General features: G+C 33.6%; 1 protein-coding gene across 1 annotated transcript in view; it reads left to right on the forward strand.

The window, feature by feature from the left end:
* l(2)dtl (WD40 domain-containing protein denticleless) overlaps positions 1 to 24,253 on the forward strand; it is a 185,604-nt gene that overhangs the window by 14,456 nt on the left and 146,895 nt on the right. Inside the window, exons 3-4 of the mRNA XM_090399361.1 lie at positions 6,032 to 6,071; positions 6,195 to 6,290. Of these exons, the coding sequence (XP_090255487.1) occupies positions 6,032 to 6,071; positions 6,195 to 6,290 (136 nt within the window). The remainder of the gene's footprint in view (positions 1 to 6,031; positions 6,072 to 6,194; positions 6,291 to 24,253) is intronic.

Genomic DNA, 24,253 nt, shown 5'->3' on the forward strand with positions numbered 1-24,253 from the left:
AGTTTCCCACTGCAGCCACAGTATTTGGTCTCCCTCCAATCATGAACTGACAAAATACATGGTTGCAGGATTTGTCTAGCTGATGGGGAAGCCTCCAGGTTCATTACTACCTGGTTTGGTCCCATGTACTAACCAATGGCTGGCCTGCAGAATCATCTTACTGCTGTACCCTCAAATGGGGAGAGGGTTTGGGCCCCTTACTGGGAGATTGGTATGTCATTGAAGATATCACTTTCACTGCATGTATGTGTGGGGGGGAGAAACTGGAACCATTGCTCTAGCGACCAAACACGGCTGCAGGCCTCTTCAGGTCTATAATAAGCAAGGTGGTGGTATTTCACTGTGTGATGAAAGACATCTACCACCTAGAGGTCTAGTTGGCATTTCCTCCAACTAGAGAAGATATACGTTTGCAGTGGCAATGCTTGCCAGATTCGCCAGAGCCCTGTTTGTGGAAACAGGCTATACAACTAGAAGGAGGGGATGACTTGAATGCAAGAGGCTATTATATTGCACATCGACAGCCCTTTAGTAATTTTACTAACAACAAAGTAATTATTCTTGTTTAATCCTTTACACAAATGTAAGCAAACAAAGTTTACATTTGGGTACACAACTAAGCTACTTGTATGTAGAGACTTGACATCACATCAGTTGTGCTTTAGTATTCCATAATGCAAACCATACTTCCTTTTCACAGTTATATATTGCTATGCATTATGGGCAGGTATTCAGACGGATTAAGTAATCAGCTCAAAACTTATGACTGTATTAATAAGTAGCTTCATCACTTAATAAACTGAACCAGGGAACTGTAAGGGATATTAGCTATGTTTGGTTACCAATATCTGTTATTAAGATATAATTATAGTAACTTAAGTTTGTAGTTGATTCCTGAAGAAGGTGGTCATGAGATCAGAAGAAAACTAATTTAGAAATTGCATGTAGTTATATAACAATGCAATTACTTTTTTTTTTAATCACTAAAATCTTCTTATAGAACAGTTTTGTATATATATATATATATATATATATATATTTAATCATTTATGATGCATCATTAATTTCTTGACTTAAATTTTTATAAATATTTAACGTGAGTGATATCCCTTATTATTTGGCAACTGGGAAATTTGTATTAGCATTATTGTAATTTAGCACATGTAACTGAGATCATCGTAGAAATTTTCCCTAATTTTTAAGATTTTTCTTCTGCAGAGAGTATAAGTGGTATCTGTTAAAGGAATGTTGATGAACTATATCTAAACTAATCATATCTAAAGAGCCTTTGCAATGATCACAGATTTCATTTTTCAAATCCAAGGAGTTCCTAATATGTGATGCAGATTTTTCAGTGAAGGTATATAGTAAATTTGACAAACGCTTAGAATATTTGAATGGGAGCACTACATTCAACAGCAGATCTTAATGCCCTGGAAGCATTAACAATTAATTTATTAAGTTTATTAATCTGTCTAACATTAGGATTAGATTGAGGGGATGTTGGAAGTAAGTAGAAAAATCACATAACAGCAATATTCCCTCTAATATTTCTACAGCTGTGCAGACCTACTTCTGCTCTGAGCAGAAAACTCAGGTTATGATAAGTGCCATGCAATTTTCAGGTCATGATAACTGCACTGCACTTTAAAAGCTTTTTTGTAATGACGCCAGTACAAAACAACATTTAATGATGTCACTTTGTACAAGGCTTTGAGTCTATCTCACATAACTTTAGGTTTCTGCCACTAGATGACTTTACCAAGGCAATCACTCCAACTAATCATTGCTTTCCCATCCATTTGAAAATAGGAAGGCCATCTGTTTCATAACTAGTGAGGCTCACTGTCCAGTCAAGATTATGACCTAACTGGACCAATTCAATGGCAGTTGATAAACCAATTAGAATATGTAGAGCATCATTAAAGAAAAAGCAAAATCAGCCATCTAAATAGTGACATAAAAAAACGTTATATAGTGACTTAAAAAAAGTAGTGTTTTTTTAAAAAACTTTTAGCTGCACAGCAACAATTCAATGTGCATGGGAGCATCTCAGTCACTGTGCAACCCTCACCCATAGAGCTTCAAGGGAACATTGCATAACAGTAAGAAGTTTTCCAGTCATCTGAGCTCATTGTATTTAGGTAGGAGCCAGTTATATATATGGTTTTTCAACTCTGTCTTGTCTTGTCTTGTCTTGTCTTGTCTTGGGGGGGGACTTTGGCCCTTTTTAGTATTGAAATCAATTCTCTTAATGGCTATCTTTTCTATGTTGTCTTTTGACTTTCTTTAATATCTATTTCATCAGATTCATACAAATGAGTTTTTAATTTAACCCATGACACTTTTAAACATACATTTAATTTACTTGTCATTCTGTGACTCCATCTTCTAATATTATTAATGACATGGATAAATTAGTTTTAATATATTTAGCAGTCTGCTCACTCTAGATGAAATTTTGATATTTTCCATATCATGAGTATGTAGTTTCTCCAAGAAACTTGCTTATGGACTTTTTTCGCCTTATAGACAGAAGTCTATGTTCTGTTCCTTCTGTGACTCGGTCCATTTTGAGTCTTCTGTGATACTTTTAAGAATAAAATTACCCCTACTTCCAACCTATCATTTCCTGAATTGTGCAAGCTTTTAAACTTTAAAGAAATATAACATAAACTTATTATCATCAAAGCTGACAAAGGCAAAGCTGTAGTTGAAAGGAAAGAATGTTTTAGAAAGACTTCTGTACTGCTATGTGGCTTTTTTATTTATTTTATTGCCCCTTATCGTCTGATCCTGCTGTTTGTCAGATTAATAAACTTAATAAATTGATAGTGTCTCCAGTTGGAATGAAAAAAAAAAAAAATGCAACATATTCTCTTCATCCTGCTAGATTATATTGCCTTCAAAGATCCACACACACTGGGCTTTCCTTCAAGCCTTTCAGCAGTTATATTGTTTGTCTCGCATATAAAGTTTCTTAGTACCTGTCAGCTGAATTCACCATCTACCTTCACAAGAAAATCTTTATCACATGTTAAGAGCTACTTGGATTGTAAATATAAAATTTGTGATCTTCTGTTTAGGCATTTCAGATATTATGATTAGCTTAGTTATGGTATATCTTTTCACCAGCGTTCCTTTCACAGATACCATTGATCTGTGTATGATTTGTATGATTTTCCTTCTGACATTGTCAAGCTGTTTCGATTTTATTATCATCTGCTATTTTACTGTTCAAGATAAACTATATCAACAGATTGAAGGTACAGCATGGGAAGTCCTCTTTCTCCTATACTTGCCAATTACTTTACTTTATAGTGTGGTTTGAAGATCATTTCCTTATTAATATTTCCCCTAAATTTATGCCTTGGATACAGATATGCTGATGATATATTTGCTGTGTGGAATGGTTATCCATTAGATTTAAACTGTGTCTCTAAAATAAAAAAAATTCTTCCTAGAATTTGGTTCACTCTAGAGAATGGGAGGGAATGGCTAGTTAGCTTTTGAATTTATTGATTCATCAGCTAGATGGCAGTTTGCAATTCTCACTGTTTCAAAAAGAAACTCATACCAACCCGTTATATTATGCTACATCATCATTGTCATCCCAGTCAAAAAAAAAAAAAAAAAATTGGGACTATCATGACATTGTACTCATGCTTTGTTCTACAAAGGACTTATTACTTGAAGATCTGAGTTACATCTAATCAGGTTTTTAAAAAAAAAAAAAAAGATTTCAATAAGTCGTTTATTACCAAAGCTTCATCAGTTTTAGGCTCTCTGCCTCCATGTCTCAGAAAGAAATTTCTTATATTTCTCTTCTTTATGTTAAAGGAATATCGGAACATTTTCCAAAAGTTCTGAGGCCAAGTTACATTACCTGGATAATGTAACTTGGCTGAATGTGCCATCTCTATAAAGCATAATCTTTTGGAAGAAAATCAAACTCCTACATAGAGTAGATTTCTTATAGCAAGTATATAAAGAAAGTGGTGAGACTTCTTTTTTTTTTTTACATTGTCCAAATTTGAACAGATCTGATGGCCGTCAGTTAATTCTCCCCCATGGGAAATATTATTGTATCACTCCTCTGATTGCTAACTTTTGTTATATATATTTATACTTTTTATTTTTAATTTAGTTAAGTAACTGGTCAATAAAATTCCTAATTAAGCTGTAATAGTGGTTTTTAACATTCTGTTGTATTTTAATTGTGTTCTAGTACTCAGCTATACTGAAAGATGCTTTTGATACTAAGTCTATTAATTAATATTTAGCTACATAAGTCTTCCATCTGTCAGTTTTTAATTGTAAATAGATGTTAACTAGCAGCTACTTGTGTTACAGTATATTAATGTTACATATATTGATACATTAAAGATGTATAGGGCAGAAATGGAATTTCTGTGTGTCCTTTCTTGTATTACCAAAGCTGACAAAGGTAATGCCACTGATATTCTTAATTGAACAGCTTACCCCAAAAAAATTAACTAATTGATATCCAACAACACATACTTCAATGAACTGTAATCCATCTGATTACATTAAAAAGAATAGAACAGAATTACTTAAATCAGTCATCACCAAAAAACCATTCAAGTTATTACCATATGATGTGTGTGACCTAGAATTTATAACCTTTCAAGAATACAAAGTAACCCATTGGCATTCTAGGAGGCAGTAAGTAATTTCTCCTTCTTATATATATATATACGAGGGACGTCCAGAAAGTAAGTTCTGTTTTTAAATATTTTCACTGCAGCGCTGCGATCTCAATGATGCACATGTGTGCTGAGTTTGTTGATTCTTTAACAAGGCATTAATGCCATTTTCAGACATTCTCTCAGTGCATACACTTCTTCGTGTGTGTTTATAATGTCTAAGAAAATCGAATCGCCCACTGCATGTGAAATTAGATCAGTTATCTGTTTCTTGAATACGAGGAACGTTAAAGCAGCTGAAATTCATTGGCAAATTATTGAGGTTTATGGAGAACATGCAACACAACAACTTCTCGCCACCTTCGGCTGGGAACAATTCCATCATATCCCCATATAATCCTGACCTTGCGCCAAGCGACTTTCACCTGTTCAAACATACAAAATCTTTCCTTGGTGGCCAGCAGTTTCAAGACGATGATGAAGTCAAAGAAGCAGTCAATATTTGGTTTACATCACAGGCAGCAACCTTCTACGACAAAGGTATACAACTCTTGGTGCCCCATTATGATAAGTGCCTGAACAATGGCAGAAATTATGTAGAAAAGTAGTGAAAGATGTCTATTTTAATTTCCAATAAGATTTTTTTTGTAAGTATATTTTTGTTTCTTTGACAGCCCATCGGAACTTACTTTCTGGACGTCCCTCGTATAAAATAAAAAATTCATGAACAGAATTAAGGACATCACACTTGGCTACAAAGTTTTATTAGTTAATTTGACATATAATGTCCTTTTTTCAATGACCCAATCACTGAGTCCTTTTACAAATTTTATAAATTTCCATTTTCCACCCAATATCATAGTCCTCTTTGCCCCCATACTTTGTTCTGGTTATTTCTAGTTATCAAATCTGGTTATGATATTAGGTGGAAATTCCAAAAAGAATAGGAGGAGGGTGAGGTGGATGGGAAAGATATACAATTTGGGACCTACGTTTTTTCACAAAATAGGCAACAGTATGTCCTGTGTAACCTTTGCTCATTAGCACCAAAGTATCCATAATATGCTCTTGTATATTGCATCATTATTTTTGATATGTAATCTAGGATAAAAAAAATATTCTCCTTATGTATGGTACTCATTTTACCAAATATAAAATTTTGAATTATTCAAACTGTAAGAACATTTTTTTCCCCCAGTAATATTCATACATTGTAATGTGGATTACCTAATTTATATCCAATTAAACTGACTATAAGAACAAGTGGCTGTATGATTTTTATTTTGTTTGTGTCTTAGTTTATTATAATTACTTTAGGGTTCTAATACTGACAGTTTAAATATTATTTATTTATTTTTACACAGAATGCAAATATGCCCCCCTATGCCTGCAAGTTTAGCTCAGGTAAGTTGTTGATTTTGTGTTATTCATTTTCAGAAATTTTTACACCACCATCAATTTTACAATAATATCAACATGTTATTGCTCTTTCTTTCTGCTAATATGAATATTGTAAATTGATTTTAGTGATTGGGCAGGAACATATTTTGAGTGTAGCAAGTGAAGAGGGTGATATTTTTTTATTGAATTCAAATTATAAAGCAGAAGGAAGTTTCATAACACGTAAGTAAGCTTTTGTGTTTTCATTTGTAAAAAATTGTAAATACTTTTGTCATAATAAAATAACATTCATTCTTCTCTATCTAAGTCAATAGACTCTATATATATAATTCATTAGTTACATTATTAGAAAACACAAAATATCGAAATCAAACTGTATTGCATAATGTATAGAAAAAGTAGGATTGTGTTCCCAGATATGACAGAATTGTATATTGTCACAGAAACAAAATATTTATTTTTTACTTTAAAAACTGAGCTTGCTGAAATATAAATTACCATATATTTGAAAAATAACAGCAGTAGTATCACTAATATGAGTACTGCTAGGGTTGCTAGCTTTTGTTATGCTATATTGACTGTTTATTCTGTTGAGGATTTGACATGGTCAGTCAGTGACTTCTACTCATGATAGGATACAGGTAATCTCTTATAAGATACAGTCCTTATTTGGACTTTTTCTCCCTGAGATGTTTCAAGAGGTAATAACTGTTATCTACCCTATAGCGAGATTTTTTCCTTCTTGTCAAATTTTCAAATTTTTTTAATGTTCAAACTAATTTTTATGTTGCATCTGTTTATTTCTACTTGTTCATTTTTGACAATACTCACATAGCTTCATTCCTGAATTCTTCATAATTCTGCCTTATCTAATGTGTGTGTGTTTAGAAGTCTTCCTTTTCCATATCCTGCAGATCTTAAATGTTTTCAAAAGTTTATGAACTCTTAGGCGATATGCAATGTGATAGTGGTTGAGGGTTTGCTGGAATGTCAATTCCAAAAGCATGACAAAATGTGATGTAAAGAATACTACAAAAGATATGGATACCTATGGTGAAAAAGTTATAGGATTGCCAGCATAAACTTAGAAGACATTGAACAATATAGTTAATATACTTGTTTGGCTTGCAGAATATCTTCTGCTAATAAACATTGCTATAAAAGCATTTGGTAGTGCCATTTGAATCCTATTTGTATTGAAAAAAATGTTTAATTTATTCTTTAACCACATATTAAACAGTTTAAATAGGCTGGTTGAACAGAGCTCAGATTCTCATTTAAAATGTGAGGGCATTTAAAAAAAAAAAAAGTAGATAAAAAGTTTTTTTGATAAATTTAAGAAGGAAAGAAGAGTTTTGAAAAATGTTTTTAAATGTTTGTCTTAACACTGAATGGTGTCACTCATTTTCGTTTGAATCATCTCTATTAACAATAGCTGGTCTTAAAAAACCTGTGGACACAAATGTCAGACCTAATGACACCACTTAATGTTTAGGCACAAACAATTAAAAACCTCTTTAAAAAAAAAAAAAATGTGATAATCTGTATATTCAGAATTTGTTGCTAGATTTGGTGGTCAGAAATTGGGATAAAAGTAGTTCTGGGGAGAAGGTAACTTGCTGTTGATGTGAAACACTTTTTAATGATATAGAGAAACATTTTTTTTTTTTAATCCTTTACTTGGTCAAGGTAGTTTGTAGAGTACCATAGAATTCAGAATCGTAGCTCTAACTTGTAGTTTAGCAAGTGAAACACATGATATATATTCTTATAAACACTTCAAATGTATTTAAAAATTTAAATTTGCCAACAATATACCAGGTGTACTCTTTGCAGCAGTACTTTATATTTGAAATCTTTAGCTTTATATTATATATGGGTAAAAAGTATACTCATAGCTAATTTTTGTGTTGCATCTGTTTATTTCCACTTGTTCTGAAAGGGAGACATGAAGTTTATCAAGTACTTTAAGGGATAGGTATAAAAGTTTAAGACCTTCTATCCTATATAATGAAAGGAACTCTTTCATTATATAGCATTTCGTTATATTTCTTTTTATTGCAGGCTTGATTTTCTATGCTGTTTGCCCATTAAAATGTATCTCAGTACTCTAAATTTGAAACTTGATAAGAAAACCATATTTTCAAGAATGTATTATATGGGAAAAGGAATGAAAGATAGTTAACGACTGTATAAGCAGTCGGTGTGATCAGGAAGAAATTTGAAAAAAAGAACAGCAAATGTTTTTACATGAAGTTTTTTGTTTTTGATAAGTAATATGAGTAATGTTGTATTAAACTATCATTAAACATCAATAAACTTGATAGATATATCTTTTAGCTATATGTGTTAAAAATATTATTTGTGTGTGGCGGTAAAAGCCATTTTTTGCACTCATTGGTTTTGATCCAGTCTTTCCTAGTGATCTACATTTAGATGCTATATATATATGACAGAATGATCATTGACTCAGTTAACATACATAGTTTTATGAAAAAATTGAATGACTAGAACCGAGATTTAATTAAAAAGGTTTTAATATAAACCCACTACTAGTTTCGGCCTGTAACAGCCTTCTTCATATATATATATATATATATATATATATATATATGTGTGTGTGTGTGTGTGTGTGTGTGTGTGTATGTTGAAGATACCAAGCAATTTATAAACTTGGTTTTTAATCTTATTTCCCAAGTAAGCAAACAGACAAGTAAGTCAGGTTTGCATCTATTTGCACCTGATATTGGGGGAAATACATGTTACACATATTGCCAACCTGATTGGCAGAGTTGTTAATGTACCTTCTCTCTCTCTCCATCCAAGAGACTATCATTTCAAACCCTGCCATAAGTATTGATGGTGATTGTATTTTAAGTGGTAGATGAATTTTCTCACCCAGTGTAAGACTACCGTCACATTTATCGGAATCTTGAAGTGACTTGAAAAGTTCCATGTTTGGTCTCTAGAGCAGAGTTTATAGACTACAAAAAAAAATAGGCTAAGGAAATTTTTATAATTTTTTTTTATTTATCATGAGTAGGTTTTAAACCTATACACATACTGTGAGAACTGTATATAGGTTTATACCCTTATAGGTGGAAGATGCGTAGTAAAAAATATTAGCTAATTTCCCATCCTATATTATTATTAGAGTATGTAAAAATCATGTAAAAAAAACAAACTTAGAAAGCAGGAAGATAGCAAGATTTTTATTAGTGGTATTGTCATTGTTGAAATTTCAAAGTGAATTTACATTCTCAACAACTAATAATACCAGCCAAGAAGTCACTTGAAACTTGCAGCCATCCAACCTTGACCTTAAGATTTGCTAGCACTAGCATTTACTAAGAAATGTGTGAAGAGAGTCTTAGGGCCATTGCCACATTCACAGCTCAGTCATATTATGGTTAAAAGAGAGTGGTTCCACTGAATTTCATCTTTTTTTTACTGATGTTTAAACTTTGGGAAAGCAAACTGTGATTATCCTTCACAGCAAGCTTGAAAGAAAAAAAAAATCACACCAGTGCTCCAATTCCCCAAGATTTTCCTGCCTTCAAAATATCAAGAAGAAAATATTAAGGCAGTCCAGGAATTTCAGAACATGTTGCCTCTTTACAATGCCTTGATAAGACCTCACTTGGACTATTGTGCACAGGTCTATTCTCCTGGTTTCCATTGTGATTCTGATATATTTGAGAGAGTACAAAGGAGAATGTTAAAATGATATCAGGATTGTTGAATACTGATTATGAAGACAGATTGAGAATTTGTAGACTACAGACACTAGCAAACAGGAGAAAGAGGGATGAGATTGAGACTTGCAAACTTCGGAAAGGGTCATACAGGATTTCAATTAATGGAATTTTTCAATTTATGGAGAGTGGGGAAAGGATGAAGAGGGCATCCTTGGAAGCTGAGAATGAAGGCCGCTAAGAAGGGGATGAGGACTGAATTTTTCTCTCTGCGAGTGGTGCATGATTGGAATAGATTGCCACTGAATGTTGTGAGTGCAAGCAGTGTGAATGAATTCAAGAATAACTATGATAGCTAGTGTCTGTGGTATGTGGCCTCCCCCCCCCAGTGAGTCTGACTCATTGGAAGTCTCTCTTAATAATAATAATAATTAATAAGAGCCAAACTAAAGCGTATAAATTAAGTATGAGTTACACATAGACACACTTAAGAAATATAATTAAGATAGATAACTACAGATATTTTGATTCATAAATCATGGATCGTCGTCAATGTAACACAATTGGAAAATAAAAAATTAAACAACAATGAAGGCATGTGGAGAATGGAATCTATGTGTGCTTGCAAGACAGCCAGATAAAATTGATACTATTAAGATCAGTTTGTGTATGCTTGTGTGTGTAATCCAGATTTTTGGCATGGAGAGTTCATTGTTAAGGTTTAGATTTGGGCAATGCCAAAGTACTTCAGAACTTTCTTTAAAGAAACAGTCATATTTATGGGAACATCCGTGTAGTAATTTTGTATCATTCCAAAGGATCCTGTGGCTAGCATTCTGCTAGACCCAATTCTTGGAGGAAATGTAGGATGTTCAGAAAGGCCTGTTTGTCCCAAGTAAAATAATGATAGTTGTATGGGACTAAATAGACTCCAGGTTGCAGTAGAGATGGAATTTTATCTTTTGGATATGGTATCATAGAGCCAATTGAATTTATAATGCTTGAAAGTTGTTGAAATAAGCCTCTTTAAGGTGTGAGAAATGTATGGAGTAGTGATTCTGTTTGAGTCTTCTCTTCTAATAGAGGGTGGAGAAAAATGGTTTGATAATCTTTTCTGCTGTTTTGGTGTTAAGAACTGTTGAGAATGGTAGTTTCTTTAATTATAGAAATTTCTTTTTGAAATAGATCAGACAAAGAACAGATAATAAGCTCTGGAAAGAAGGCATTTAATAATGTCATATCTTTGTAAGGATTGGTGAGCTGAAGTCTGAATGACATATTGACCTTAAAAGGAAGGTGTGCAAAAAACAGAAGTTGATAATGAACCATTTAGTTCTCTTTTTATAGAAACATCAAGGAAAGATATGGCTCCATGTGATTCAAGTTTGATTCTGGGAAATTATTATTAAGAACTATACTGTTTTATTATGTCATTTTTTATTACATGTACAAATGGCCAGCAAAGGTTGGTCGATTGGTAGAGCCTCTGCTACTAATGGCTCACACAAAAAGTTAAGCAAATTTGAGTGCAGTTAGTAGTTGGAAGGAGATCAATCGTTCGATGCTGTTGGCACACTCTTCTTCTATTAGTCTTTGGACTCCCTGGAGGTGTCACATAATAATAATAAAAAAATAATAATAATAAATGCACAATTCATTTGATCCTGATAGTATCTGTTTTTACTTAGCTGTCTTGTGACTGCATATAAGGAGAAATTGCATTCTCCATATATCTTCATTATTGTTTAATTTTTTAATTTTCAATTTTGTGTTTGTGTAGTTACACATACACAAAAATGTGTATGTAACTACAGAATGAATAATGCACAGTTATCTCATAGTAAATTCAAAACATATAAAGAAAAAATCAAAGATAATATGAGAAAGATCCTTTCTCAAATGTTACTATATGAGCTAGTAATTCTGACCATTGCAATGCAAGAAGTGGAAGGAAAAAATTGAGGAATTGGATATGTTTATAATAGCAGGAAACTTGGAAAATCTTATCAGAAGGTTAACCACGCTACTGGCCAGGGAGTATATATACGTCCAAGTTACCATGGATGCAAAGTGCCTATTAAAATTGTAATACCATTGACATTACATTGAAATATATGATGGATACGAAGTGTATGAGGATGCGTATTTGATCCATAATGGCCGGTAAGGTGGTTAAATATAGATTTTTTTTATATATTAAAAAAAATCACACTCCTGAAGTTTTTGCTGATCCCATGATTCCTGAAAAAAACATGAGCCCATGTTTTTTTTTTTTTAAATCCCAAATAGATATAACTCTACAGACAGGCACCAAGAAACAAAAAAGGAAAATAAAAAGTTGGAGACTAAAAACAGACAGGCAGTTTTAGCTATATGGATATGAAGTTTGTTCCTTATAAAGGAGAAAGCTATAAGACCAAGATGACTTTTGTTATGAACAAATATTAAATTTTTGCCCACATACCAAAAACTAAATTTTATGCATCTTAAAATACTTTAGTGCCAGCAATCTAGAGGAAAGCCGGTATTGTGGTCTTTTTAATGTGGCAAATCACCAACAGATTTAAAAAAAAAAAAAACGCTATAGTCTGTTTCTTTACTCTGTAATCTCTGTCTTCAGTATCAAAGGAATGTCCTCAACATACGTGTTTAAATTTAACATCAATGTAGGATACTTCACATAGAAAAATAAATTATATGGGCAGTCGTGTTTCACTGGCTGATTACTTTATGGAATATCTGGAAAACTAACTTTTCAATGCTATTTTTCCTCAACTGCATATCTTGCTGATGTCATTGCAGTTCTATTCTGAAGCAGAATTACTTCAATTTCTGGACAAAATCAACTCCTTATATGCTTGCATCAAGTTTATTATTGAATGTGAATCTAACACAGTCTTCTCTTTCTTGATTCCTCAGTAATCTGTACCTCTACCTATAAGCAGTATTGAATTTTTCATTTACCTTCCTTCTTTGCAAATATGATCTGTATGCTACTTTCAAACCTGTTTGGAAGTTATCTTGTTTCCTACCATATCTTATTATTATTATTATTATTATTATTATTATTATTACGGGTATCTCCATGGAGTCAGTAGACTCATCGCAGGAGACCCAAACTAGCAAAACAATATCTGTCATATCTCTTCTTGAATTCATTTATAGACGAAGAGCTCACAACTAAGTCAGGCAATGAATTCCACTCATTCACCACCCTCCAGGCAAAAAACCTTGTTCTGACACCTTTGTTAACCACACTCTTCTTTAATTTCCAGGGATGACCTCTTGTTCTTCCATCACTATCACACAGCTGAAACATTTCCCCTGCATCAATCCTATAAAAACCTTTCAGTAATTTAAATGTTTCTATCATATCCCCTCTTCTTTGCTTATCAACCAATCTCTGCAATCCACAAGCTCTCAATCTATCAATGTAGGGATAATTTTTTACATCACTCACCAACTTGGTCACTCTTCTCTGAACTCAAACAAATATACCAAAGATAAATTGTCACCTGTTTCTCACATGGTTATTCCTGCCAACTTTGCTGCTTTGGACAAGATGCCCATTTCTTCTGAAATCAGAATCCAAGAACACCAAGACTACATAAGATTTTTGGAATCATGGGATTCCAGCCTTGCTTCTCATCTGTGGACGTTAGACAAAGGTTCATCGGAATCAAATCATGATTTTGCACTACAGATTTAAATTCATTTACCTATTCCTTGGAGCTTAGGAAACCCTGTGTCATCGTCCTAATTTTACCAAGTGGTTAAAGAAAAGATTATATGCCTATCTATATGGAGGTGGCAGGGTTTTTTCATCCTGCAAAGCAGACTAACCGACCACTAGAATACACACAATCAACATCCATAATATACCCTAGTCTGAGTTGCTTCAGCCATAAATCTAAATAAACCTAAACATGCCTATCTCAAAGTTTTGGAAAGTAATGGTCATAAACTGTATGTTGTGTATTTTTTTTATTTTATTTACTTACTTCGAATTACAGAACTATACTTGGTCCCTGAAACTTTAATGGTGTTATTTCCTGTTCACTCAGCTATGACTGAGACACAAGGGAAATATATTCATGCTATGTGATTCATTCTTATGTTTCATATTTTCAATGTTGTAGCCAGTCTTACATTTTCCCTGAACTCATGTTACAATGGTTGAAATATATAGGAGCTCATATTAAATTCTAATTTCCTATACATGTGTTCAACCCATTTTTTTAAATATATATTGCTACCAGTGGCGTCGTGTGCCCATTTCGGTTGGGTGTGCTGTCATGTGGGTTATGCAACCCGTGCTACAAATTTCACATCAATTTGACCATATGCATGGGCATGCACCCGGAGAAAATTTTCCAGGCGGGGGGAGTGGCAAAGCTTGGAGACAAGTAATTACATCAATAAATTTTATCATGGCAGTAGTAGTGTTTTTATAATTCTTGATTTAATTAAATAATTACATCAATAAATGACTTCTAGCATTTTTTGGTGTAATTATTTGTCAATGTCGGCTTAGTTGGCCAAGTGGTTAGCATATATCTGCTCTCCAGCCAAAAGGCTGCGGATTTGAATCCCACCGTGGGCATGGATGTTTGTGATTTTCTGTGAAAAGCACTAGTGGTGGTAGATGACATTGGTGTTAGATGATGAAGGTCGGTGGAGTAGTGAGACAAAGAGTTGTAGAGTTGATGCCTGCTCTCGATGAGTCTTTGGACTCCCTGGAGGTTGATATAATAATAAATGCATTATTTTCATTTTACATCAATTTCAGTGATCTTTAATTCTTGGGAAAAAAAGTATTCAGAATTAATAGTTTTTGCACAATTTCACATATAAAAAAAGTTGTGGAATTTTTTACTCAATCCCGAGGGAAAGTGCCCTGTTTGCCCCCCCTCCCTTCTGCGGACACCCATGATCATGTGTTCGCATTTTTAACGATGTATGAAAGTATTGAGAGTGCTTAGCGCATCAGTGCTCATCTTAATTGCTCCAAAGCAATTAATTGCAGGAGAACTTTGAATACTTCTGCATAGAGTGGGGGAACAATCTGTTTTAGGATTTATTAGAAAACAACAATGAAGGTGAATTCTATATTTGGTTGGTATATCTTAAATTCTCAAAGATGAAAATATGTGAGCCATCATTTATAAGACAGGGGTGCTTAAGGGTCAAAGCTGTATAACTGAGAGGAGACCTCCACATGGCCTTTAAAGGAATGCAGAGAACCGACCAGGGCTTCTGACCTAATGTCCAATCCTCACCTTCTCGTGGTGCACCCTGTTGGGTATCTACTTGGATACTGAACGAACGAGGATGGGCTGGCAATTTGGGTTTAGCCGACCAAATTGTATTCTTATTGGTTAAACCAAAATAAAAAATGATGGTGCAACATGCCAAAATTTCATGCTGGCTGGGGAGTCGCCCGGTTAAACAAGGCTCCCGTAGTTTTCGCCAAGGAACCAGGGCGAACAGCGAAAAGTCAGCTACTGGAACAAATCTGAAAACAAACCCCAACTCAACATCACCAGAATTAAAGATCGGTACTATCAACGTAAGAAGCCTGAATGGCAAAGAAATGGAGCTAGCTAGGGAATTAGATAAGTACCAGATCGACATAATAAGGGTAAATGAAACAAAAAAAGTCCAAAACTGGTGAGATGTTTCTGAGCAATAAATACAAAATGTTATATTTAGGCAATGACAATCAAGGAAAAGAAGGAGTAGCCATAGTATTCAACACAAAATACGAGGAAAATCTTCTTGAATGGCAGTCAGTCTCAAGTAGAATAATGTGGGCAAATATGAGAATGGGGAACTGAACAATGAGACTTATTTGTGCCTATGGTCTGACAGAAGGTTCTAATAAGGTAGAAATGGAGGAATTTTTTGAGGCTTTAGAAAAAGCAACTGACACAATGAAAAATGAAAAGTTGTTTCTTGTTGGGGATCTAAATAGCAGAGTAGGAAATGATTGTGAGACATATAAAAATATTTTGGGAAAATTTGGAGAAAAGAGTAAAGCTAATAATAATGGCAAATATCTGATGGATTTCTGCTGAGGACATGGACTGGTTATTACTAACACCATGTTCCAACATATTTTTATGTTGGAACATGGTGTTATGGTGCAGAAATTCACATGGAGAGAAGAGGCTAGGAATAAGAAAAGTCTCATTGACTATTTTATTGTCAACAGATGTTTTCTCCCTGGTGCAGGACACCAGAGTGTACAGAGGATTTGAAATTGGAAGTGATCACTATTTAGTCTTGAGCAGGATAAAATTGAATTTCATATTGAAAAGAATAACATGTAAGAAAGTTTTAAAGCGAATAAAAGTTGAGCAGCTCTCAGATGCGAACTGCAGACTAAAATACACAAAGATTATTGATGAAAAAATGAAAGAGTTTGAGAACAGGAATCAAACCTTCGAGATTCAGTGGCAAACTCTGAAGAAAACATTGATTGATTCTGCCAGAGAGGCATGTGGTGAGGTTGTCTGTAAGGATAAAAAAATCAGAACTCCCTGGTGGACACAGGAAGTTAAAGAGGCAGTGAAGGAAAAGAAGAAAGCATATCAAAAGTTCCTGGCAATTAAGTCAGCTTGTGCTCTTAGAGAATACAGAAACAAATGCAAGAATGCTAAACACTGTGTAAAACTAGCTAAACAAGTCATGGGAGGACTTTGGCAAGAATATAGAAAATAAATATCAAGAGGGTGGCAAAATATTCTGGAGGTTGTTGAAGAAGCTTAGGAATGGAGGAAAGAGTGCTGTAAAAGGAGTTAGAGATGATAAAGGTGACATGAAAACGGGAGAAAAAGATATCCTTGAAGTATGGAGTAATTACTTTGAAAAACTGCTAAATGAAACAAGCAGTGATGACAGCACAGTGGTAAAAAACACTGACCAGGCATGCAGTCAGGAATACATATCCATACTTGAAGTAGAAAAAGCCATCAAAGGCTTGAAATGTGGAAAGGCAGCAGGAGTAGATGATATTCGACCAGAAATGCTGAAGTATGGTGGTATAAGAGTCTTACAGTGGCTGCACTGCATAGTTCAGAAAGCCTGGACAGAGGGACGAATTCCCGATGGTTGGAGTAGAGCTCTCATAGTACCCATATATAAAAAGGGAAATAAAACTGAATGTGAGAATTACAGAGGTATTTCCCTACTGAGTGTTCCTGGCAAGATTTATGCAAGTATTCTTGAGAAACGGTTGAGAAGAATTGTGGAAGAAAAGCTTGGTGAAGAACAAGCTGGATTCAGGCCAAATAGAGGCTGTCAGGATCAGATCTTCACTTTACGACAAATAGTCGAGAAAGCATGGGAATATAACAAAGATGTGTATTTAAGTTTTGTCAATTTGGAAAAGGCATATGACAAGGTGCCAAGAGAGAAGCTATTCAATACGCTGCAGTTATATGGTGTCAGTGGAGCATTATATCAAGCAATACTTAGTCTTTATTTGAGTTGTAAGTCAGCAGTTAGAATTGAAGGAAGTACAGGAAGATGGTTTAATGTTAAATCTGGTGTGAGAGAAGGATGTACATTATCCCCTCTGTTATTCATTATCTATATGGATCACATTATGAAGGAAAGTGGTATTAAACATGATATCAAAATTGGAGATGTTAATGTCAGCTCTTTGCTTTATGCGGATGATGTTAAAGACACCAAGCTATTTTAAACCTGGTTTTACTCCAGGTTTAAAATAGCTTGGTATCTTTAACATTTATTAACCTAAGGTAAAATACTTTTTACAGTTATACTTCTAAATAAATCTGCTACAAATCTGCAAGATTCTCTGAATAAATTGAATAGCTGTTGTAATAGATATGGTATGAAGGTCAGCAGTAAAAAGACAAAGACAATGAAAATAGACAGAATCATTGAAAGTGTCAACTGTGTTGTGAATGGAGAACCTGTGGAACAAGTAAAACATTTCAGCTATTTAGGCACGATTTTTACTAAAGATGGTAAATTAAATATAGAAATAGACAACAGAATCAACAAAGCTGGTATGGTGGGAAGTCAATTGAATAAATTCTTATGGAATAAGAGAGAAATTAGTCTGAACACTAAATTAGCTGTATACAAGATAGTGTTCAAACCAGTTTTAACTTATGGATCTGAGAGCTGGGTCAGAAGTAAAACACTTGACCAAAGATTAGAGACCACAGATATGAGAGTCCTGAGAAAGATTATAGGCGTGAACAGATGGCATCAATGGCAGTATCATATTAAAAACGAGGATATTAGGAAAGAACTTGACATTGTCAGCATCCAGGAATGCGTTAGCAGAGCTAATCTCAGGTGGTATGGTCACTTAAACAGAATGGGTGAGGAAAGATTAGCAAAACAAGTGTTCTCTACCAGGTTGGCAGGAAAATGACCCAGAGGGAGACCAAGATATAGGTGGATTGATACAGTACAAAGTGCCTTAGACGATAGAAATATAAGATCTGATAATGTTGGAGTCTTGACAAGTAACAGACTGATTTGGAGGAAAATTGTAGATAGGAAATTAATAATGATATATTAGATATATGAAGAGCCAAAGGCTTCAATTCGGCGACATATGACTTGTTTAAATTAACTGATATTACATCCCATATCATTTCTTAGCCGAATAAGAAACTCAACGAGTTTCATGCCGAATATAGTAGAAACCATATAATCACCGAACTTTATATATTTTCTACTATATTCGGCATGAAACTCGTTGAGTTTCTTATTCGGCTAAGAAACGATATAGGATGTAATATCCCTTAATTTAAACTAATAATGATGTAATTTTTTTCATGTAGTTCTATCATATCCTGTACATACCTTCAAGGGGTGGAATTTGATGATGATGATGATGAAGAATAGGAAAGAATAAGTGTGAGTAGAAACACTTTCATTAATGGTAAATGAATTATTAATAATTATTATTTGTGATATGTGTGTCCTATAAGTTGATGGGTAGAGCGAGTAGTACGATCCTATAAAGTCTATTGATTATAAAGATTATTGCAGGAATAAATATGGTTTGATGGAGCAGCAAATCATCTCGTAAAATTTGTTGCATATGTTATATGTATTTCTCCAGTTTGTGTATATTTCACTCCGTTTTCCAAGAAGTTTATTTTCTTTACTGAGACTTAGTATACATAACATGGAATCATTATTGGAATTATCCACACTTTCGGGAATCCTACAGTCATTAGTTTTTTTTTAAGTATCAGCCGTTCTTTTAGCTTATTAATCTCACATATGCTGATGTTATAAAGAGATTTGATCTCTGTTACCAATTATTATAAAGAGCGATTATTTATTAATTTAATTATTATCGATCCTCGTTTGTTATGAGATTTTCTCTATAATGATTATTCCTATTTCCTAGTGTTTTTATTTATATGCACAAGGGTTCAATTCCGATTGGTGCAATGACTTTTAACTGTTTCTTTCAGAATCCGAAAACTCATTGACTCAAGACCAAAATACAAAATATACACATTTAATAAAACAAAAACAATATATACACTTCAAATAAAATTACACAACTACAAAATTAACTAGATCCAAGGCCTTTTAAAATAAACTTCACTTTATTTTAAAAGTGATCACTGGTTTATTTAACATATACTTAATCACGTCTACTAGACTAAACACCTTGTTTATACAATAACAAAATGTTCATAGTCAGTTTCCTTGTTAAGGCCTCTTTTTCGAAGATATAAGATTCTCATCTTCTTTTTCCATAGAATCCTTTCTCATCATCCTTATGTAGCACACATTATTCCTCCTGACTCTGAAGTAAAATATTCTGAATTCACCGAAGTATAGGTACTAGGTACTCTTACCTCATGCAGTTCAATTTTTGTTAATTTTTGTACCAGCAAAAAAAAGTTTCTTATACTGCTTTATCTAAGTTGCTAAATTCCGTCTCCTTTTCCAGTAGAAATAACAGATAGGTCCGGCGTCCTTAAAACAGATGAAATTTTCAATCAGTGTTTCCTCGAACATTCCTATGGAACGTCAATTGCAATATTTTCTTTTATTTACCAATACTTATTTACAATCTTAACTCCTCCACTTTAAAGGCTCACAGTTCTACGATTCCTTTTTCGGAATCTTTATTAATATTTCCAAGACTGTCACATAAAAACTTAATTTCCTAAGAACAAAATTTTGCCTGCCTGCGTTCCTATACTTCCGATTGCTCTCTTTTGTTTTTCCTTTGTTACTTCCACACCGAATGCTCCCTTGTTGTTTTCGTTACCTCAATACTGAACGCTCTCTCTGTCAACTGTCAATCACCCATCAAACTCCTCGGCGAGCATGCTTACTCCATAAAAGTGGCAAGCAAGAAGTTATGTATAATGGCTGACGTGTCGTCTGCGTTAGCATTACGAGAATGTCTTTACAAAACACAGCACTTAATAATTTTGAACCACAATAAAATTTCTGAAAATAATACAACTATCCAAATCCAGTAAGCACATAATTTTTTTTAAATGCTTCTCATTTCATTTTGACAAAATAACATCAATAACGTGCATATCTCAAGTGCCGACAATACATATTATGTACGGACTAATAATGTACTGACATAAACAATTAAAAAACAGTCATAATTTAAAATTATGAATATTTTTACACTGGTATTTTGTTGTAGATCAACAATGTCTTATAATACACAGAATATTCATTTTTATTCAGGAATAGATATTTTTTTACTGTCTGTTGTTTCCGAAGACTAGAATAAAAATGTCTCTATACCATTAAAAAACTTTGGAACCTCAACAGATGCTATAATGCACAAGCAAAAGATAAAACAATTAGCATTTTTCTCCTTAACACCCACTTTCAAATTTTCAGTTCCAAAAAAAATGTGTAACAGCTGTTTGTAATACAGCCATTGTCGCTTAACTCATGACAAGTGACAACTTTCAATTGAATTGGTTGATACAATAACCATTCGCAGCTGCTAGGTGCTGGGCGAGCTCAAAATGTCAGCTCACCTAGCCATGCCTTCTCAGTGGTTTAAAAATACTAAAACGCTAAGAATTTGGCTCGCTGTGCCCTCTTTACATATGTTCAAAGGGCGCAAAGGTGTATGCATTGAAAGCACACCCGAGCTATTAACGTGAATGTGACGCAATGTTTACGCGTTGAAAAGAGTGCCCTCTTTATGAAGCACAAATGCTTTATTACCCTCATGAAGGGGACAATGAAGCATTAGAATATTGTGTTCAATTTTAGGAATCGCACGAAGTCTGCAAATAATTGGGGGAGGCTTTATCAGGAATAAATGCAAAAATTTAATATGGATGAGCACTGCACACCCGGAATATTCGCCCCTGATTGCTACACTTAGCCTTGTTTATAGAAAAATTTTATTCCAGAAAAATCTGGCTTTTGATCTTTCAAATCTTGCATGCCACAAATCCTGAATCTCACACAGTATATTGAAAATAGATTGGAAAGGAAGCTTAAAACAGGCCTTGCCCTGTTTCACCTCACTTGCTGCCTATGATACAATAAACCAATACTTCTCTTTAGCAAGGTTTATAGCATTGTCATAGAGTATCAACTCACGTGTCTTTTGCTATTGATCTTGGAAAACGATTAGTTCTTTGACTTGATTTGGCAAAAAAGAGTCAGTGATGCATGCAAAAAAGATGGACTGTACACCACATGGAGAGTGTGCTTACATCTTTCTTTAACATTTATATCAATAATGTAATAATTTTATTCCTAGTACAAAAAGCTTTGCATATGTAGATCTAGCTATTTCAGCACATGTCCCTGAATTTAACATGATTGAAGAAAAAACTATCACTAGCTCTAAAAATATGGCATTTATTGCAAAGAATATTTTTTGCATGCTAATACAGCGAAAACCTGTGTAAGCCAATTTCACCTCAACAATCATGAGACTGGCATAGATGTAAATGTTGCATATAACAATACAGTCCTGATACACCAAGTGTTCAGTATATCTGTGCATCGGTATGGATCAAACTCTGACATTTACAAAACATATAGAGAAAACATAAGAGTTCAAGTTAGTGGAACAGCATCTGCTGATACCTGAGAACTGTAAGCTCTTCATCTGTTTTGCACCTGCAGTGTATGCATATCCAGGAATATCAGATCCTCCAGATTTGCAGAAAAATTACAAGCTGCTTAAAACTGGGAAAGTTGACTGATCTCTATACTATACTAGCTCACTGGTATATAGCCCACCAATTATTTGAATTGCTTTGACTGCAAAAAAAAAAAAAAAGTAATTGCATCAGCTGAAGGATTATAGAAATTCATTGTATGGACAAAATCTAGCTAAGCAACATCTCAATTCACACTATGGCTTTCTTCTTCTACAAAACAGCTTAGTAAAGCAACAGCAACCACCAAGCTATAAGACGGACAGAAATTACTTGATGACACTCTTAGCACTAATATGAGAAAATTCAAAATCATCCTCAAAAAATGGGGTTGTATGAAAGATGCTGTTATCCAATGTGCAAAGTTCTGAACTGACATCTAAATTTGAACCTTTATGTTCTTTCCTATGTATCTTAACTTGTATTACTGTTGTCTTTTTATGATGTGTTGCATAATCTTATGTGTAATTTAGCTTTTGAATTTTGCACTGTTACCAATAGACAGAAAATCAATAAGTATATTTGGTTCATTTTTTTCTACACATTTGGTTCACATTTTTTTCTGGGATATGGCTTTTTTTTTTTTTTATGTAACATAGGTAAAACATTTAAGGATTTACTGGTCAATCATTTAAACAGCATGCCTGTTGAGTATCTTGCAGCATTTTACTTCCTGCTTCCCTACTTTTCTTGACTATCTCATAAATTGTCGTCTTAATGAATCATTCAGTTTTTTCATTTATAGAAAGCCCACTTTTACCGGAAGATATATTCACGCAGTTGGTTCCATTTTTGTCTAGTTGCAGTTTTTTCTCTTCCTGGTGTAAAATCTTTATTGAAAATTTAAATCTAAATTTAAATTCGAAATTCTATTTACTTAAACTTTTATTTAAATTTAAATATACTTTTAGATTTTAAATACAAATAAAATATAGTTTACAATATATTTGGTGTAAAATTTACAATATATTTTACAATATAATTTTATATTTAAAATTATAAATTATACACCGCAATCTGACAGCTCAAAAATAATTGCACTACTTTAAAATCCAACAAATATTCATAAGAAGTTCTTGTGCCTCATTGCTTCCATCAACTTGGACATATTTCTAAAAAGCAGCATCCTTCATACTTATTGGATATACTAGCAGTATGAAGGTTTCTTTACTGTCATGCAACAAATTGCTTAAGCTTATTTTGGAAGAGTTCACAAACAACAATTTTTTGTCTTGTACTCCATTCATTTCACTAAAAAGACTACCCATCAGCATCTGTCTTCTCAAGCCTGCAGATTTTAGTCCCTTTAAAAAAAATCCCTTTAAAAAAATTCGTGTTTGAGTTATAGAGTAGGGTTAACAGATTATTTAATCCCTGGCTCCCGCACACTACTAATGTGCTATGTTTACAATCTTTAAGTGCGATTCGCTTTAAAAAATCTACATCGTAGCAGTAACAAATACCATCTCAAAAAGTTGAAATATGGATTTTGTTTCCCTTTTAAAAAATTTTTCTTTCCTGGAGCTAATTATTTTCTCTGATGAAAAAGATAAGCAGTTCTCAACAAAAATAATGAATATTTTTGGTGAGAAGTATAAAAATAATGGATATATGTAGCTCTTACTACCTGAGTGATGTATCTCTGTTTTAACACTTAGAAATAACACACACACACCAACAAAATCATTTTGTTGATTATCCTTGGGAATGAAATCTGGTCTTCCAAGCTCTTTATATAATCAACCGTTACTTTCAATTTACCATCCCATATGACAGATATTTAAGTAACTGAATTACCATATCGTAGTTAGGTTATTTGCATCCATGTCTTTAATAGACTGATGTTATTTGTTGAAATAAAGAGCCAAAATGGCTTCACTTCGGCAATGCAAAATTATTCAAATTAAGTGGATATTGAATCCAACATTATTTCAAAGCTGAATAGAGAAACTACAAGAGTTTCGTGCCGAATATATAGAAACTATGAAAGTTTCAGCGGATCCAAGCATAAGCCAACCTTTCATGACAGAGGCAACTCGTGGTAAAGTGGAGTAAGTTCTGATCACTTTCCTTAGTATTTCCCCGTAATAAGGAAAGTGATCAGAACTTACTCCACCTTTACCACGAGTTGCCCTTGTCACGAAAGGTTGACTTACGCTTGGATCTGCTAAAACTTTTATAGTTTTTATATATTCGGCACGAAACTCTTGTAGTTTCTCTATTCGGCTTTGAAATAATGTTGGATTCAATATCCACTTAATTTGAATAATATTATTTGTTTATGTTAGCCAGTTATACTGAGCTAAATTGTCATAGC

The sequence above is a fragment of the Typopeltis vanoorti genome, chromosome 10, assembly GCF_054136105.1.
Source record: "Typopeltis vanoorti isolate ZY-2024b chromosome 10, IOZ_Tvanoo_1.0, whole genome shotgun sequence".
In the NCBI taxonomy this organism is placed as follows: domain Eukaryota; kingdom Metazoa; phylum Arthropoda; class Arachnida; order Uropygi; family Thelyphonidae; genus Typopeltis; species Typopeltis vanoorti.